The sequence below is a fragment of the Rhinatrema bivittatum genome, unplaced genomic scaffold, assembly GCF_901001135.1.
Source record: "Rhinatrema bivittatum unplaced genomic scaffold, aRhiBiv1.1, whole genome shotgun sequence".
In the NCBI taxonomy this organism is placed as follows: Eukaryota; Metazoa; Chordata; class Amphibia; order Gymnophiona; family Rhinatrematidae; genus Rhinatrema; species Rhinatrema bivittatum.
This window is the reverse complement of record NW_021821002.1, coordinates 39,905-58,205: the sequence shown is the minus strand read 5'-3', so window position 1 is coordinate 58,205 and position 18,301 is coordinate 39,905. Positions and strand designations below refer to the sequence as shown.

The window sequence follows — 18,301 nt, the reverse complement described above, 5'->3', positions numbered from 1 at the left end:
AGGACCAAGAGGGACCCATTGTTGAATGCAGGTAAATTGCGTAAAAGCGAAAAAAATGGAAAGTTTTCCAAAAGAGGCCAAAAAGACAAAAAGTTAGCTCACAAACCACGATGCCTAAGCTCTGTGAAAAAGAGAGACTGAAGAGGAACCCTGCATGGACGCGTGGTATAAGGCATGTGGGCAAGCCCAGTGTGGCGAGTCAAAGTTCTAGAAACTTTGACATAAGTTTTCCGAGTCGGGGCTCCATCTGATGATGTCACCCACCCATGTGTGAGGATTCCCATCCTGCTTATCCTCATTGTAAGTAAGCAGGCCATGACTTATCCAAGTGTCTCTTTCACTGGGCCTGGGGGAGGAGCTGCTGCTTACCCTGTGGCAGAATTGGACATGGGAAAGGCCACTGTGCTGTTCCACAACCCAAGAAGAGCTGGGCAACAATGGACAACAGTGGGCAACAGCTGTGAGCTCTCTACCCAGGGAGAGGGATCACGGGAGGGGAACAGGCAAAGAAGCAGGAGAGAATGAGGAAGAGGAGGGGAGAGAGGGAGAGTAAAGGCGAAAGTGTAAAAAAAATTAAAGCAGCAAAATCAAAACATGGGAAAATAAAAGATATGAAGAATCTAAGAAAAATACAAAACTGGAGAGATAAAATGAGAAAAATGAGCGAAAACAGTAAAAAAGCAAAACAAAAAAAGTGGGCATAGTGGGGTGCAGATTTTCTCAGCTTCTAAAACATTTTGGCTGGTAACTAAGTTTTTTGAAAAACTTTCCAGCCCTTTCCCATTGTGGTGTACGGCCTGTGTGTCCGGGTGAGGCGTGCAGTGCGTCTCTGTGAGGGTCTGCCTGCCTGTCTCTTTCTCTCTGTGTCTGCCTGTGGTGCGTCTGTCTTCTGTCCATGTCTGTGTTTCTGTGCCTGTCTGAGTGTTGGGTTTCTGTGTCTGCCTTTGTCTGTTGGGGTGTGCTGTGTGTACGCCTCTCTCTGTCTTCTGTCCATGTCAGAGTGTTGGGTTTCTGTGTCTGCATGTAGAGTGTTTGCCTGTCTGGGTATCTGTCTCCCACTCTGCTGGTCCGAGTGTGGAGTCTGCACACACACCCAGGGGCCTCTCCATGCCCCTGGGTGTGTGTGCATCTGTGAGCTACCAGCAACGTGAAGAGAAACACAATGAGGGCTTTGAACCACTGATTGGCAGTGTGGTTGCCTGGTGGATACCCTTCACGTGTGCGTGTGTGTATACACACACCATGCACACACTATATGTGATATACGGTATATATATCTGTATAGTAACCCATCTTGGGGGTGGGCCCCCAACCAATTGCTTGATGGAGAGAAGACTGGGGCTCGAACGTTCGTTTGCTCACCCCAGGGACAGGACCCGCCTCCGCAGTCACCCCGCTTGTGACATCGCAGGGCGTCGTGGCAGAACTGACCATGAGGTCGCAAGCAGCGGGGAGGGGATGACGTCCACTTTTGGGAGGAAGGTTTGGGATGTGACTCCTGGAAGACCTCCCTCGCTCTCTCCTGCCCCAGCAGGAATCCGCAGCGTCGTCTGGATTTCGATAAATCCTTTGCGTACGGCCTTCTCCACGTCTCATGGTGCGCTCTGCCCTGCGAGCGAGGAGCCAGGGCTTTTGATGTTGCTCGGCTCCCTCTCCCCCACCCTCGGGGGTGTGGCAGCGATGAATTCTTTTCATTGTGCTGGGCACGCGAGGCTTGGATTGATCCCAAAAAAGCGGAGCCAGAGCCTGCATTCCTCCGAAGGCCACCGGGAGGGGAGGTCACTTCTGGGGAGTCGATTTGCAAGGCCTGGGGTTTTGCTCCAGCTCAGAGGGGGATTCCAGTTTCATGCTCTGAAAATAAAGGGACCACATTTTCCAGCCCACGGAGGCTCTAGGGACCCTATGTTTTCCAGGGCTCGTCCAGGCTTGAGAATTTGCATTTGGGTATTCCACGCCAACTCCAGGCAAGGAGGAATAATAACGGCGCTTACAGCAGCACTACCAGCTACTGATGCTTCAAAATATCAGTTTCACTCTAGTGCTGCCTCCCTTCTACCTTAATGCATTTTACTTTTATTTTATACTTCCTCAAAAAATACCTTTTGAATAAAAAGCGTACCTTTTGTCTTATGGCCATCCTTAATTTTTGTTTTATAATCTCTTTCCTGAAACTGCTCTTCAGCTGTCGGTGCTGTATTCATGTTTTACTTGTATCAGTGTGATGCCTGCATGGGGCTCTGATGAAGATCTGCTCTTCAGCTGTCTGTGCTGTATTCATGTTTTACTTGTATCAGTGTGATGCCTGCATGGGGCTCTGATGAAGATCTGCTCTTCAGCTGTCTGTGCTGTATTCATGCTTTACATGTATCAGTGAGACACCTGCATGGGGCTCTGATGAAGATCTGCTCTTCAGCTGTCTGTGCTGTATTCATACTTTACATGTATCAGTGTGACACCTGCATGGGGCTCTGATGAAGATCTGCTCTTCAGCTCTCTGTGCTATTTTAATGCTTTACTGTACCAGCATGACACCTGCCTGGGGATTTGATGAAGATCTGCTCTTCAGCTGTCCGTGCTGTAATCATACTTTACGTGTATCATTGTGATGCCTGACTGGGGCTTTAATGAAGATCCACTCTTCAGCTGTCCGTGCTGTATTCATGCTTTACCTGTATCATTGTGATGCCTGACTGGGGCTTTAATGAAGATCCGCTCTTCAGCTGTCTTACTGTATTTCTGCTTTACGAGAGCAAAGTTCAAAAGCCACGAACTTGTGTAAATGGCTACTTAGCTGGGTAAAAGGGCATTTTGAAAATTGATCACCCCGCACGTGGGTAGCAGTATACACCTTATTCAACAACTCATGCACTTTTACCCACATTATTGTAGCGGCATTTCCGGGGTGCGCTTAGGCTGAGGGAGGGAATAATGTGTGTACTTTTGTTTTTTCAGAACTACATGCATTGCATCTGCTGAAAAAGTATCCACCCAAAAGGCAGATGCCAAGTTCTGCCAATATATTACATCTGAAATTTGTTGTGAAATTCATAGATGAAAGTACATGCGGACCCCACGCCTGCCTGCAGCTTTGAAAACTGGTCCCTACCCGAATTAGTGTGATGCCTGCTTGGGGGGTTCTGATGGCAAGCAGGACAGCTACAGCCTGGTTTGCTTGAATTCTGAATGGTGGGCATGATTAAGTGTCAGGAAGGCACTAACATTTTCTTGAAGCTCAAATACAACTCAGAAAGTAGCTAAGGGAACTAAAAGATTTTGTTTATTTTACTTGCCATCTGAATTATCTTAATTGCTTTGCATGATTGTTGCTTTGAACATACATGGAGCGCAGACGTTGGGAAATCCCACCTGGATCTTGCTCTTCCAGTGTTTGCATTTTCTCTGTCTTATTCGGGCTGATACAGTACAGTGTGCTCCGGCGGAGCGCACTATTAGCCCGCGTTTGTCCGCAGGCTTATACAGTAAGGGGTAATAGCGCGTCGAAAACGCGCGGCCAACCTCCCCCGAAACTAATAGCGTCCGCAACATGCAAATGCACGTTGATGGGCCTATTAGTCATTCCTGCGCGATCCAGAAAGTAAAATGTGCAGCCAAGCCGAGGCGTTAATTTCTGCCGGCACCGGGGAAGTGTACAGAAAAGCAAAAAAAACTGCTTTTCTGTACATCCTCCAACTTAATATCATAGCGATATTAAGTCGGAGGCCCCAAAAGAAAGATGGAAGATGGACGCTCAATTTTGCCAGCATCCATTTTCCGAACCCGTGGCTGGCAGTGGGCTCAAGAACAGACGCTGGAAAAATTGACCGTCAGCTGTCAAACCCACTGACAGCTGCCGCTTCTGTCAAAAAGGAGGCGCTAGGGACGCCCTAGTGTCCCTAGCGCCTCCTTTTACCGCGGGCCCTCATTTACATATTTTTTTTTACCGAATCGCGTGCCCAGGAGAGTGGCCTGGGCGTGCGTCGGGAGAGTGGGCGCTCGCCGGCTCTCCTGCGGGTTTTTCTGTATCGGCCTGATTGTGAGGGAGCTCAGAATGACTGTGCACACCCTCACCCCTACTCTCTCACACCTCCTAAGGTTCTTTCCAATCCTAGGGCGCCACAGCACTACTGGACGGAGAACTCAGCAACACGGCACTGCGAAAAATCAGAGACTCGTTTCCACTCTAAAACCACTGACAAAAAATCACCTTGCGGGCTTCACAGAAACACGGAAGGGGAAGGCTCGTGAGGCCCATCCAGCTCTGCCCAGTCTGATTAAGAGTGCAATGCCACAGACTCCCACTCCCCTCAATTCCTCACAACCAGAAGATCCTTTGTGCTAGTCTTGAATTCTCTCACTGTTCTTGTCTCCTCCGCCTCCCCTGGAAGCAATGTTCCCTGTAAGAATTGGGTTTCTGTATGCAAACAAATTTGGCTTTATTACCCTATGAGCACTACTTTTTTTTTTTTTATGAAAAAGCCTATCAATTTTATGCTCACAGCAACCCAGTCCTTGTAGGGAATATTGGAGCAGCATGCACACACACACACTTCTCACATACACACACACTCACTCTCATGCCCATCATTCACTCCCCAGACTCTCGCGCACACGCACACTTACTCAGTTCTCCTCTTCCACACAGACACTCGTCTCGGTAAATGCAAACCCTTCACTGCCATACACTTTGGGAAGTAACACAGACCCCTCAGGACCCAGCAGCATTAACTATGACATGGCAGCAATGAAAATATTATGCCATGCCCTACAATACTAATACACCACCTACTGGGGGTTAACAGAACAAAGCCCTACAGAAAAAACCACATGCCAGCAGAAATACCGCACCTCAGTCACACCCGCAGAACACAGACGGACCTTACCTAATACAGAATAAGGGAAGCAGAAATACCGCACCTCAGTCACACCCGCAGAACACAGACGGACCTTACCTAATACAGAATAAGGGACTACAAATTAGAAATACAGACAAACATAAAATGGAAAGCCCAAAGAACCAGACTCTGAAGAAAGAACAAAATACAAATACGTAATACCAATCACTAAAAATTAAAAAATGCATTTCTTTTTTACCTTTTTTGTTTGATCAGTTGGTCCTGATTTTTTTTCCACATTTCCTAGCTTGGTCATTCCCAATTCTTTTTCAGGGTCTCTTATTTCTTACTGTTTTTTTCCTTTCTCCACTTTTCTTCCTCCCTTCATCTACACTCACACACTGGTAGTCACACACACACACACACAGGCTCTCTCCCAGCCACACACACACACCCTCAGGCTCTCACCCAGCCACCCACTCTCCCCCACATACAGGATCTCAAATCCCTGTTGCGTCCGTTGGTCTCAGACGGCTTCGACCCTTGTGCCTCACCTTTTTCTCTGCTCTCCCCGCTAGCCTTGGGAAGATGGCTACCGCCGCGTCTGCAAACCGCGTCGTCTGGCATCCCGGAACGGCTATGGTGTTGCCTCCTGCCATGTTTCTCCCAGGGGCCTCCTAGGGTGCGCACGCGCTACCCACGTCTTTATTCCAGCTATAGCGCGAACCTCGGGGTCGTCCCCCTCAAGTGACGTCACACCATCCGGGTATTTAGCCTGCCCTTACTTGCTAGCTAATCGAGTTAGCAAGGACTGGATATTGGATTGGATTCGTCCGGTCTAAGCTACTCTGCTGCTTCCGTGCTGCCGCTGGAAGCTCTCTCTGCCCTTTGGGGTATTACTAACCTGGGTACCCGCTCCTCAGGGGCCCTCTGCCTTATTTCAGGTGCCTTACTGGGATCAGGTACTCGCTCCTCGAGGGCCTGCTCTCCCTGCCTCGGTGCCTGTTACCATCGACTTCAGCCTGGTGGAATCGCCAACCTTACAGCTACCATCTAGTGAGTAATCTAACTCTCAGTCTATCTCATCTACAGCTCTGCCTTGCTGGGAAACCTACACCTGGATCTCCCTATACCAACGTGGCGAGACGGGTCCCCTCTGCCCAGGGTCCCTGGACTGCTACCTCTGGACCACCTCACTACTGCCACCTCTGGTGGTACCATCAGCTGTACAATAAAAGACAAAACCCTGTGTTTGTGCCTCCCGAGTCTAGCCCAGTACTGCGGCTCCTCACGTGGCTCCTCCCCCTGGGCGTGGTCATCTGCCACAGTTCCCGAGAATCCACCCGAACACCACTAAACCATAACAATCCCATTCCACACATGGGCAGTCACACATATACCCCCCACCCACCGGATCTCACCCAGCCACACACACACAGCTTCTCACCCATCTACCCCCAGATACACAGCCTCTCTCACACACCCACCATCCTCTCTACCACACATACACAGGGTAAATGTGACTCCTGCTGCCTGGAAAGAGGGGTAATGCCACAGATCGATAGGGCAGGACTTTGTTTTATCCCTGCATGGTCTAATCCCCGTGTGAGGGTGCTAACAGCCGTGCGCGGCTGCGAAAAAAAGTTGTGCACAACTGTGCACGCATGTAAATTAGTGGAAACAGTGTCTGGAAGTCCGTTCCATACATCCACCATCCTTTTCCCTGAAAAAATATTTCCTGACGTTGCTTCGGAGTCCTTTGGGCTCCATACTATGATCTCCTGTTCTAGATCATGCTTTCCTCTTCTGCCTTTATATTTTAAGGAACCTGAATGCTTCTATCACTTCCCTCATCTCTCCTCTCCTCTAGCATACCAATATTCAGGTCCTCAGGTATCATGCATCTGTTTTGGTGCAGACGCTGCCGCTACCATTTTAGCAGCCTCCATCATGTCAGAAAGATTTCCAAGCTCTAGAGAAGATCACTCGACGCCTTTTCAGAAGTATTACCTGTTCATGGAAGGGGAGAGGAAAGGCTTGGCTATACGTATCATTTTAATTCCTGGATACATTGGAGGCTGGGGCTGTGTATGGAGCAATACAGAGAATATATGGTAATGATGGATGCCTAAATTATCAGGCAGTTAAACTAGAGGGTGAGGGTGGCAGCAGGTGATCAGTGAAATTTTTTTTATTTTTTATTTTATTTATTTGTGTTTTTCTATACCGGCATTCACGGAAGTTCGTATCATGTCGGTTTACATAAAACAAGGGGTGAGCAATACATTATAACGTACATAGCTAAAACGTAAGAGTATACATTACAAAAGTATAACAAGTGCATAGAAGAAAAAGTTACAATAAAACAGGGGTTATTCTAACTGGGATTAGAGTTAGAGGAGAGATAAAAAGTTTAACAAGAAGTAAAACATTGTAGTGATTGGTTGGTATTGTCTGTTTCAGTTTAATAGAAGATGCTCAGTGTTGCTGCATTTGATGGAATTGGCAGGTCACCCCCAAGAAATACAGGAAGGTGAAAATAACAAACTCAATCACTTCAAAAAAAACAACCCAGAGCAGCTGGAAAGCTGGGCAATAAAATCCCAGACCTGCAGGTCCTAATGGTGGACTTTGGACACTGTTGCTGTCACAGAGACCTGGTCACTGAGTCTCGTGATTGGGCTAGAACTTTCTAAGGAAGGACAGAGGACAGAAATGGGGGAGAAGTAACTAAGTCAAAAACAATATCCAAGTAACTGAATTGCAAGGGACGTGGGGTAGAGAAGAAGCATTATGGGCTGTCTTAAAGAAAGACGATGGTGCTTCCATTTCTACTGGCTTGGTCTACAGGCCTCCGACTGAAACAGAAGAGCTGAACAGAGATCTGATCGAAGACATCCAAAAGGTGGGAAAGAAGGGGGAAGTGTTGCTCATTGGAGATTTTAATCTGCCGGATGTGGACTGGAGGATCCCTTACTTATTTATTTTCTTTTATATACCGACATTCGATCGAGATATCATATTGGTTTACAGATAACTGAGAGAATAGGGCGAGGCCCGCCCTATTTTTACATTGTAACATGGTAACTAGTCAAAATAACAATGAGAAGGGTATCTATTTTAACATTAATAGGATTTAAACATTTGAAAGAAAGGAGGTGATAGTAAATAATAACAAATGATATATAAATATAAATAAAGAGATGTTATGCAGTTAGGCATAAAGAAACCTTAGGATTTAAACAAATGTAAGACTTCTGCAGAAGTAGAGAGATTTTGGATGTCCTGCAAGGGAACTCACGAGGGAGGGTGTGATCCTCGACCTGGTGCTCACTAATTGGGATAAGGTCTCTAATGTTTTGGGTAGGGGCTCATCTGAGCTCTAGTGATCAGACAGTATGGTTAGATATCTCAAATAGGAAACAGAGAAGTCACACGAAGACCCGTGCTTTGAATTTCACAAATACAGAGTATGTCAAAATGGGGAAGTACCTGGAGGAAGAACTGGAAGACTGGGAGAACATGGGTGAGGTGGAACAACAGTGGGCCAAGCTAAAAGGAGCAATTACAAAGGTAACAACTCTATATGTTAGGAAAGTAAACAAGATTAAGAGGGAAAAAACTGATCTTGTTCTCTAAGGAGGAGGCTGAAAAAATTAAGGCAAAAAGAAAAGCGTTCAAGAAATATAAAGGATCCCAAAAAAAGGCACATCCCAGGATACCGAGGGAGCTCAGAGATGTGCTGGGGGGTCCTGCTGTGTGACCTGTTCAATAGATCCCTGGGAACGGGAGTGGTGCCGAGTGATTGGAGGAGAGCGGCGGTGGTCCCGCTTCACAAGAGTGTGAGCAGAGAGGAGGCGAGAAACTACAGGCCGGTTACATCACCTCGGTGGTGGAAAAATTAATGGAGACTCTGCTGAAGGAAAGGATAGAGAAGTATCTACAGTCAGGAGGATTGCTGGACCCGAGGCAGCATGGAGTCACCAGGGGAAGATCCTGTCATATAAATCTGATTGATGGTTTTGATTGGGTGACTAGAGAACTGGATCAGGGAAGAGCGCTTGATGTGATTTACTTGGATTTCAGCAAAGCTTTCATATGGTCCCGTATAGGAAGCTTGTGAATAAAATGAGAGGCTTGGGAATGAGCGCTAAGGTGGTGGCCTGGATTACAAACTGGTTGACTGATAGGAGATATTGTTTAATTGTAAATGGAACCTGCTCTGAAGAGAGAGCGGTGTTAAGCAGAGTGCCCTAAGGATCGGTGTTGGGACCGGTTCTGTTCAATATCTATGTGAGTGACATTGCGGAAGGGATAGAAGGTAAAGTCTGTCTGTTTGCAGAAGATACTAAGATCTGCAACAGAGTGGACATGCCAAAAGTAGAGAGAATGAAAAGTCATTTAAGAAAGCTGGAAGAGTGGTCAAAGATGTGGCAGCTGGGATTCAATACCAAGAAGTGCAGAGTCCTGCATCTGGGATGCGGCAATCCAAAGGAGCTGTACGTGATGGGGGAGAAAGACTGATGTGCACGGACTGGGAGAGAAACCTTGGAGTGATAGTGTCTGGTGATCTGAAAATGGAGAAGCAATGTGACAAGGTGATAGTCAAAGCCAGAAGGATGCTGGGCTGCATAGAGAGAGGAATAACCAGCAAGAAAAAGGAGGTGATAATCCCCTTGTACAGGTCCTTGGTGAGGTCTCACCTGGAGTTCTGTGTTCAGTTCTGGAGACCGAATTTCAAAAGGAACAGAGACAGGATGGAGGCGGTCCAGAGAAGAGCGACCAAAATGGCGTGGGGTCAGCGACAGAAGACTTATAAGGAGAGGCTGAAGGATCCGAATATGTATAACCTTGGAAGACAGAAGATGCAGGGGAGATATGATGTAGACCTTCAGGTATCTGAAAGGTTTTAGTGATGCACGAACCTCAAACGTTTCCTTTGGAAAGAAATCAGTAGAACTAGGGGTTAAAAATGAAACTCCATGGAGGACAACTCAGAACCAACGTCAGGAAATATTTCTTCATGGAGAGGGTGGTGAATGCTTGGAATGCCCTTCCAGAGGAGCTAAAGCTGAAAAAAACCCTAAGAATTCAAAGAGGCATGGGATAAACACTGTGGATCCCCTAAAGGCTGGAGAATGGAAATGAAGTTACAGGTGCAGAGGGGTAATTTGTTTAGGTGGTGGTTATTACTCTTAAGAGAAAAATGGGAATTATTACCATTAACCAATAGGCCTTGATGCTTTTGACATAACTGCAACATCGCTCTCCACTTTGATGGCTGAGGGTGGGGGGGTTGGGGGGGGGGGAAGGAGTGGAGAGAGGAATTGGATTCAGACAACAACCAACGAAGGCCTTGACTTTTACGATCTGGGGTACCCTGCACGGAGCGGCAGTTCCTTCCGTAAGAAACTTGCTGGGCAGACTGGATGGCCCGTTTGGTGCTTTTCTGTCGTCATCACTATGGGGCCAATGCAAAAAAAAAAAAAAAAAAAAAAAAGCGTGGAAAGTGGACGCTGAAAGGTCCGCACCCGCTTTCTTAACGCGTGCACGGTGCCCACAAAGGGGGAGGGGCACATGCTATATTACAACCAGGGGGTCGCGCTAGCAAGGAGGCGCTGGGGTCGCTTGTGTGACCTTAGCGCCTCCTTGCTAACGTGACCCCGCGGTTACCGGCGGTCTGCCAGGTATGGCCACCGACGCCGAGCATATCAGCATCGGTCTTCAGCGCGGCCGGCTGAGGTTTTGTTTTGTTTTTTTTTTTAATCTTTTCAATGAACTCGGCTATTAACGCCTCAGCTCCAGGCAGGCGTTACTACGTGAGCGATAAATGTGCGTTTTATTTTTTTTTGCATTGGAGTGAATGGGTAATAGCATTAGGGGGTGGGATTAGCGCCTGTTTAACTCGGGTCGGACTGTGGGTTAGAGAGTGCGCTCGGCCCCTGTGGTCTCCAGAACTGGACACAGTATTCTAGGTGAGGTTTCACCAGCAGGCAGCGGGGGCATTTTCTGCTGCTTATGCCCTCTCCCTCTGAGCCCTAACATTCCTCTTCATTGAGACACTGGGCACAGTCATCCTGAGATCTGGCTCCTGGTTTCAGCCCCCGCTGTATCGTGCTACCTTGGATTTCTGCACCCCACATGCACAATTCTCTTCCTTTTTGCACTGAATCCTAACCGACCAGCGCTTGACCACTTCTCATTCTGTTTACACCTTCAAAGGTGTCTTACTCTTGATTCTGATCTCAGTGCCCTGTGCAAAAAGACAAACTTTCTCCTTAAGCTCTCTGCAGCATCAGCACCAGCCCTGGAAGAAATCCCGTCAGCGTTCCCCCCATTGCCCTCCATTTACCACCACCGTCTGTCGCCTGTCACTCAACCAGTTTCCTAACCCAGCCCACCCTCTCGGGGTCCACCCCCCCCCCCCCCAGGCTGCTCGGTTTGCTCCCGAGCCTCCTAGGTGGGGCAGTGTCAGAAGCTTTGCTGAAATCCAGGAACGCCGTATTCTGCGCCCGCCCCTGACCTAATTCTCAAGGAACCGATCCGACGCGGTCTCCCCTCTTACCAACGCCAGCCGACGGAGCCTTCTCGGTTCTTCTGTTCAGAGAGCAGCCTTGCCTCCTTCCTGCTCTCACTTACACGGGGGATGTGGCCTTGCAGACGTCTACTCTACCGTCCCACGGACAGTCTAGGGCCGGCGGACAACGCTCTCAGAGGACGGCGGCTACTTACCGAAGAAAGGCTCGTTGGGACATCCCTTTAGCTTCACACCCTTGGGGCTTGTCTCTATCAAGAAGTGTCTCACCAGCTCGGTGGTTGCATCTCCTAGCAGGAGGAAAAGAAAATATAATAAGAGTCTGGCTTTCCTTTTCAGGATTTAGGTAATGCCTAAAGACCTTACACGTGCGAGCGTTGCCCGTTTGCTTTCCACCAGAAAGGGAGGCAGCTGGGCAGGTCTCTACGAGCCCCTGCACTGCTGTCGCTAAAGCCAAAGCATCCTCTGGTGGGCAGAGCAAGCAGGAGGCAGGACTTTCGGAGGCCGAGCGGCACGTGCCAAGAGAAGAGGGAAGGAAGGACGGGTACCTTTCTTGTTCTGCTGCGTAACGGTGGGTGGCGGCGTGGCCACCTTCATGGCCAGCCCGTAGGCTCCGCGGAAGGAATGGCTGTCCCTGATGATGAAGGCGCCAGGGTCTCGGTCCTTCAGTAGTGCAATGGCTGGGGAAGGAGAAGGGGGGCAAGACAATGGCGTTAGATACCCTTATTTCCCAACGCTGTCGTTAGTGCTGAGGTCTCGTCGCCGCACGGGGTCCCCTAGGGGGGGAATCGGACCCTTCTGCAGGCCGGGATGCCTCTTCTAGGGCGAAGGTGAGAAGGGGGGGGTAGCCTGTTCGTGTTTAGAGCAGGAGGCGGCTGAGAACCACCGATGTCAGGGCTTAAATCCCGCTGCTGCTCCGTGTGACCTTGGCCAAGTAATGCCTCAGGTGCAACCCTCTGGGGACAGGGTAAACGCCAACTACCCCCGAATGCAAGTCAGCGAGCACCAGCGATGAAAAGGCGCGAGCTAAACAAGCAGCACCGAAATTATGCAGAGACCATGTCCCCTCCTTCCGCCGTCCTTATGATTACACTTTGTGCATTTGCTAACGCACGAAGAGTAGGTGACAGCGTCTATTACCCAAAGCAAGCCTCAAGGCGTGCAAACGTTTCCCGGCGCCCAGGTTTCCGCGCCTGCCGGGTTAGCTCGCTTGCGTTTGCGCACTTACGGGCTTAACTCTCTACCTCTGAGATTAGCTTTCAGGCGTTATTCTCTATCCAGCAGGCCGGTGGAACAGAAATATCCCAAGGGCAGGGCAGCTTTAATGATTCCCGATGCCACCACTGAGATTTCAAGGGAAGTGGATTGACCTGAACAAGCCTGTTTCCCCTACAGGAATAAAAGGCCACGGCACGGGAGCTGGAGGTCAGCGGGCACTCTGTTCCCCTGGCAGAAATCTGATGGACAGACAGCCACGGTGATCTTATAAGTCCACACCCTCCCCTCCCCCCCACCCCCGGATTTAAGATTGCAGTGCCCAAGGGCAGGGCTGGACAGTGGGTAGGAAGGAGTGCCAAGGGTCACCTTTCTCCTGGGCATTAGAGGCCTTCGGAATCTGCCTAGGTCTAAATCCAGGCCTGAGTAACAGGTGTCAGACAGTGACCACGTGCCAGTGCTAAGCAGGAAATGCACTAATTATTTCAAAAGAAACCCTGCTGGCTGGCTGCACCCTTATCTTTAAAGGAAAAAAGGGGGCCACAGCTTGGAAGGACCTGAACAGTTCCTGATCGCTGCTGGTCCTTAGGGCTAATTCTTTTGGACTCTTGGGTGACTCACAATGGCTCACAAATACCATTTAGCATTGCACTTTAATGCTGCTCTACTAAGACCTCTTATTTGCAGAAGAGTTGTGCCAGGGCCGATAATTGGAAAATCCCTTTTCAAAACAAGAGAGATTGTATGCCAAAGCAGCTACTGAATGAGCAGGTAAGATCTGTTCTCAGCTTCAGATGCTGTTAAACGTTTCTGTGAGGCCAGGCCCTTCCACGGGAATTAAGACCTTGACACAGATTGACTAGATACAAGGAGTTCTCAGATGCCCTCTGACTCTCGGGCGTTTTCTGTCCCCGTGTTTGGCATTTTGTTGGAGTTCTCAATAGTTTGAATGTAGAAAAGTCTGTTTCAATTCGTCTCTGGAAACAGTGGTGACTAGCACTGCATAACATTAGGGCAGAAATGTACAGGAAAACAAGCAGGAGGCAAGGCTGAAGGATGACAGCGCTAGTATTAAAACACAAAGATGGATTTCACTAATCCAAGTCTGAATTTCCAAGGACACTGAAAACAATTTGGAAGCCTTTTCCATGAGAATTAAACTGCACAGCGACGAAAAGGCTGCATGCTTGGGAAGTCTGAATAATATTGTAGTCTATAAATGGAATAAAGACATCTGTCCATCACATTTATTTATATTTATACCCACTGATATTAATAGCAGCTCTACCAGAATGGGTAATGTGTTTTTCCTTCTCGCCCCACCAGACTAGTCCAGTATGCATGGCTTTTGCTCCCCTGCCAGCAGATGGAGACAGAGACAATTCTGATTCACTGATTCACCCCTTACAGGACACAGTAAATTCTGCAGCACGTCAGTACTGCTCTGTTTCCAGCAGATGGAGACAGAGACAATTCTGATTCACTGATTCACCCCTTACAGGACACAGTAAATTCTGCAGCATGTCAGTACTGCTCTGTTTCCAGCAGATGGAGACAGAGACAATTCTGATTCACTGATTCACCCCTTACAGGACACAGTAAATTCTGCAGCACGTCAGTACTGCTCTGTTTCCAGCAGATGGAGACAAGAGACAATTCTGATTCACTGTCACCCCTTACAGGACACAGTAAATTCTGCAGCACGTCAGCACTGCTCTGTTTCCAGCAGATGGAGACAGAGACAATTCTGATTCACTGTCACCCCTTACAGGACACAGTAAATTCTGCAGCACGTCAGCACTGCTCTGTTTCCAGCAGATGGTAGAGGTGTTGAATCTTGCAGCCTGGAAGTCTTGGGAGACAAATTGCTCCCAGGAAGTTTTGGCGTACTTCCTGGTGGCATAGGGACGAGCTTCGAGGTCGCAGGCCAATCTAGCTTGGTCCTTCTGTTCATGGAGAAACTGGTAGGTGGTGATGCCGGCTCTCTCTTTCTTTCTCTTAGGGATGCGAGGCTGGCAACTTCTCCCCTTTAACTTGGGGGTTGAGCTCTGTCCTTGTGGGGGAATTAAGACATTTGGCTGAAGAGGAGCCGAGCAGGCTGATCTTCCATTCAGGGAAGAATACTTTCCCATTGTTAGTTAATAAAGTTTAAAAAAAAAAAAAGTGCCAGACCGTTATCTCAGGGTCTAGCATCTTGGCTGGGACTCTTATCCCTGATGGGGGAGGGTGAGGGTAAGCTGCAGTGGTCGTTCTCTCTTCATGTCGGCTTCTGTAGAGCGTGGGAAGTGCTGTACAGGGGGTTGGCACCGGAGCTCTGCTGTTACTGGGGTGTGCCAGGCCTGCTTGGAAGGGGGAGCGGGAGAGTCCCTTTCTCAGTTTCTGGTCAGTTGGGGGGTGGGGGTGGCGACTGAGGAGTCCAGCGTGGAAGCAGCTTCCCAGAAGAGAAGAGCCTTATGATTCAGCTGCGGGGGCCATTTTGGCTGCACATGGAGGCAGTACTTCAACAAAAGACAATTCCCGTGAACCTCCCCGTCCTCTCCCCGGTGGGAGGGAAGGTTAGTAGATCGTAGGAAGAGGGAGATCTGAGGAAAAAATGACTGGATTGGTTTCCTCATTGCCCTTTTCACTGGAGTTTGTGCTGCTTACGCATGATGCCTTTTGCCTGAGGCATGGGACACCTTGAGGGACGCCAGACTCAGAGGATAAAAGAGTCCATAGCCAGAGTGTTAGACCCGGAAGACGATCTTTATAGGATGTCGGTTCTTTCTGAAGTGGATCTCCCAGAGGGAAACAGTGACACTGAAGGAAATCCTTTAGAAGAGGAAGAGATTCCCCTGGCAGATGGAGATAATTCACAGGCAATCTGGCTGTTTAAAAGGGAAGAACTTCCTTCTATGCTCACCCAGGCCTTGGTGGAATTTGGTACTGGGGAAGCTCCCTTTGAGCCTCCGGTGGAAAGCGAGGACCCGAATTTGGAGGGGTTTCGTAGACCGTTTACGACCTTTCCTTTCCACAGAAGAGTAAAAGCTCTGCTGTCGGCTGAGTGGGACTCACAGGCTTACGTGTGGGCAGAGCTATGGCGAAGCTGTACCCATTGCCTTCAGAGGATATGGAGCTATTGAATTATCTGACGGCAGATGCCTTAGTGTCAGTGAAGCATTGAAAGATGCCTTGGATGGAAGGATAGAGATTGTGCTGAAGGAGTCTTTCAAAATGGCTGATCTGGCTCTCCAAGCTAAGGTTTGTAGTAGGTTCATGTCCAGGGCATGTTTAAGATAGGTAAAACAGATTCCTGTGGGAAATTTAACCGTGGAATTTCCATGAGTGAGGCTTAAAAACTGGAAGCTGGAGATCGCCAATGTGGCAGATGCACTTCATGAACTTAAACATAGAAATGATGGCAGAAAAGGACCAAATGGTACATCCAGACTGCCTAGCAAGCTTCTTATAGTATTATCTGCCGCGCTGTGCAGGTTACCCCCATGCTTATCCATTTCCCAGACTGTAAAAGTCAAGGCCCTCTCATTGGTTGCTTTCTGAATCCAATTCCTCTTTTCCCCCTGCTATTGAAGCAGAGAGCAATGATGGAGTTGCATCAACAGTAGGAAGGATCATTGGTTAAGGGCAGTAACAACCACACTAACCAAATTACCCCTCTGCACCTTTAACTTCATTTCCTTCCTCTAGCCTTTAGGGGATCCACAGTGTTTATCTCACCCCAACATCACCACAGCCAGCCCTATCTTGTGGCTGATGCCGCCAGCAGTCAGTCACTTCCTGTAGCAGGATGATGCCATAGACCCCACTCTCCTCCATCCTCTCTAAGTGTGTGCATGCGCCGACATCCCCATTCTTAAAGGGTCTGCGGTGGGACTGGCCTCGGTGCCCTTGGATGATGTCACCGGGCTTAGGTCTATAAAGGGATCCTCAGACCTCTACATTTTGCCTCAGCAACAGATCCTCCTAACTAGTGTAGTGTTTGTTGCTTGTCCCTGTTTTATCCAGCCTTGCCTTGTCCTTCCAGCCCGCCTCTACCCTCTACTCTGTCCTACCTCATCCTTGTCTTCTGTTTGTATTGACTACTGTTATTGGTCCCATGCCTGGACACAGATTACTCTGGATTGCTGCCTGCCACTGACCCTTGCCTGGACACCAACCCTGGTGCTTGCTGCATGCCTCAACCCACGCTCACCTGTATTCACTTAGTTAGATTGCTCTAGGGACTCACCTAAGACTTGCTGGCCCCTGAAACCCAAGGACTCAACCTGCATGGAATGCGGCTGGTATGGGTGAAGCTCCAGTCTGTCCTGCCACTGGGTATCTCCACCAGCTGACGGGGTGGACCTAGTGGGCTTGCTCACTAGGTAACGCCAATCTCCCCTCAGTAAAAAGGGTCCACACTTCCAAGAGACATCACAATTTAACCATTTAAGGCTTCAATTCTCTTGGTTCTAGCTTTCCTGAAGAATGGTCTTCAAAAGGGTTTAGCTTTGAATTCCCTGAAGGTGCCTGCTACAAAGGAAAGATCCACGGTCTTTCCATACCTGCTCATCTGGTTTTAGGATTTCACCTGCTATGCAGCCTTATCCTTCCTTCTTGTCTCCTGCAATGATGTCTCCCCAGCAGTAGAGGCCCTCAATATGCCTCATCACTAGCCTTGTCAATCTCCTCCTCACTGCCTTGCCATGCCCAAGTCCTAGCCCTATGTAAACCTGCCCTGCCATTCTAACATTGTCTTCTCATGGTGACACTCCTGGCTCCATGACCTAATCCTTGTTTTTGTCTTGTGGCTTTTGGGTCTTCTTGCCTTCTAGCTTCTGTGTTGCCTTGAGGCCCTCGGGCCTAACCTTGTTTCCCGTGTTGAAGGCCTTCTGGCCTAATCTATCTTGTATCTTTCCTTGAGGCCTTAGGGTCTACTCTGTCTATCTGCCTTGTTGCCATTGGGCTTGCATGTTCTTTGTTTCCTTGTCTGACTCCTGCCCTAGTCTGTCTTATTGGCTTTGTCTTGTCTGTTCCAAGTATTCTGTCTTGCCTGTACCAGAGTCCTGTCCTTGCCTTGTCTCACCCTTGTCTTGTCTAGTTCTGGATCCTTAGTATCCAGCCTTGCCTTGTCCTGCCAGCCAACCTGTCCACCTTGTCTTGTCAGTCAAACCTGCCTGCCTTGTCCTGCCTGCCAAGTCAGCTTGCTTTACCTTTAGCCTGGTCTGTCTTGTCTACCTTGTCCTGTTTGAATTCGTCCAAGTCTTGTCTCCAGCCAGCCTTGTCCAAGCCTGGTCTCCAGCCAGCCTTGCCTGTATGGAATCACCACTATGATATACTGCCATCGCAGAGATCTACTGGGCCCCGGAACCCAAGGGCCTACCTGCAGGGGAAGGAGTTGGCTAGGCAGAAGACTGGCCCTTGTCTTGTTCCAAGTCCTGCCTTGCAGTCCTGTGCCGTTCCCCAGGTGGGCTTCACGGACTCCAGGGCCCGTAACATCCGGATGTTTTGCGATTCTTAAGGGGAGCGAAGTATCTTTGACCTTCATGCCATAGGGACATAGCTTCAAGGTGGTTCTTCAAGCCTTATGTTCTTTTGTTTGAGGAGGGCATCTCTTAAGGTCTTGTCTCTGAAGATGTTTTTTCTAGTGGCAATCTGTTCAGCGAGAAGAATTTCTGAATTAAATAGAGAGATCAGTTCTTGAGGATTTCAGAAACTGGAGTATCCAGTCAGACTTTTC

The 18,301-nt window shown here is 48.8% G+C and overlaps 1 protein-coding gene across 1 annotated transcript in view; it reads right to left on the bottom strand.

Moving 5' to 3' along the window:
• Positions 1-18,301, bottom strand: part of LOC115082359 (tensin-like) — a gene marked incomplete at its 5' end in the record, with an annotated part of 91,011 nt that overhangs the window by 42,283 nt on the left and 30,427 nt on the right. The window contains 2 exons of the mRNA XM_029586593.1: positions 11,565-11,657; positions 11,916-12,047. Coding sequence (XP_029442453.1) covers positions 11,565-11,657; positions 11,916-12,047 — 225 coding nt within the window. The remainder of the gene's footprint in view (positions 1-11,564; positions 11,658-11,915; positions 12,048-18,301) is intronic.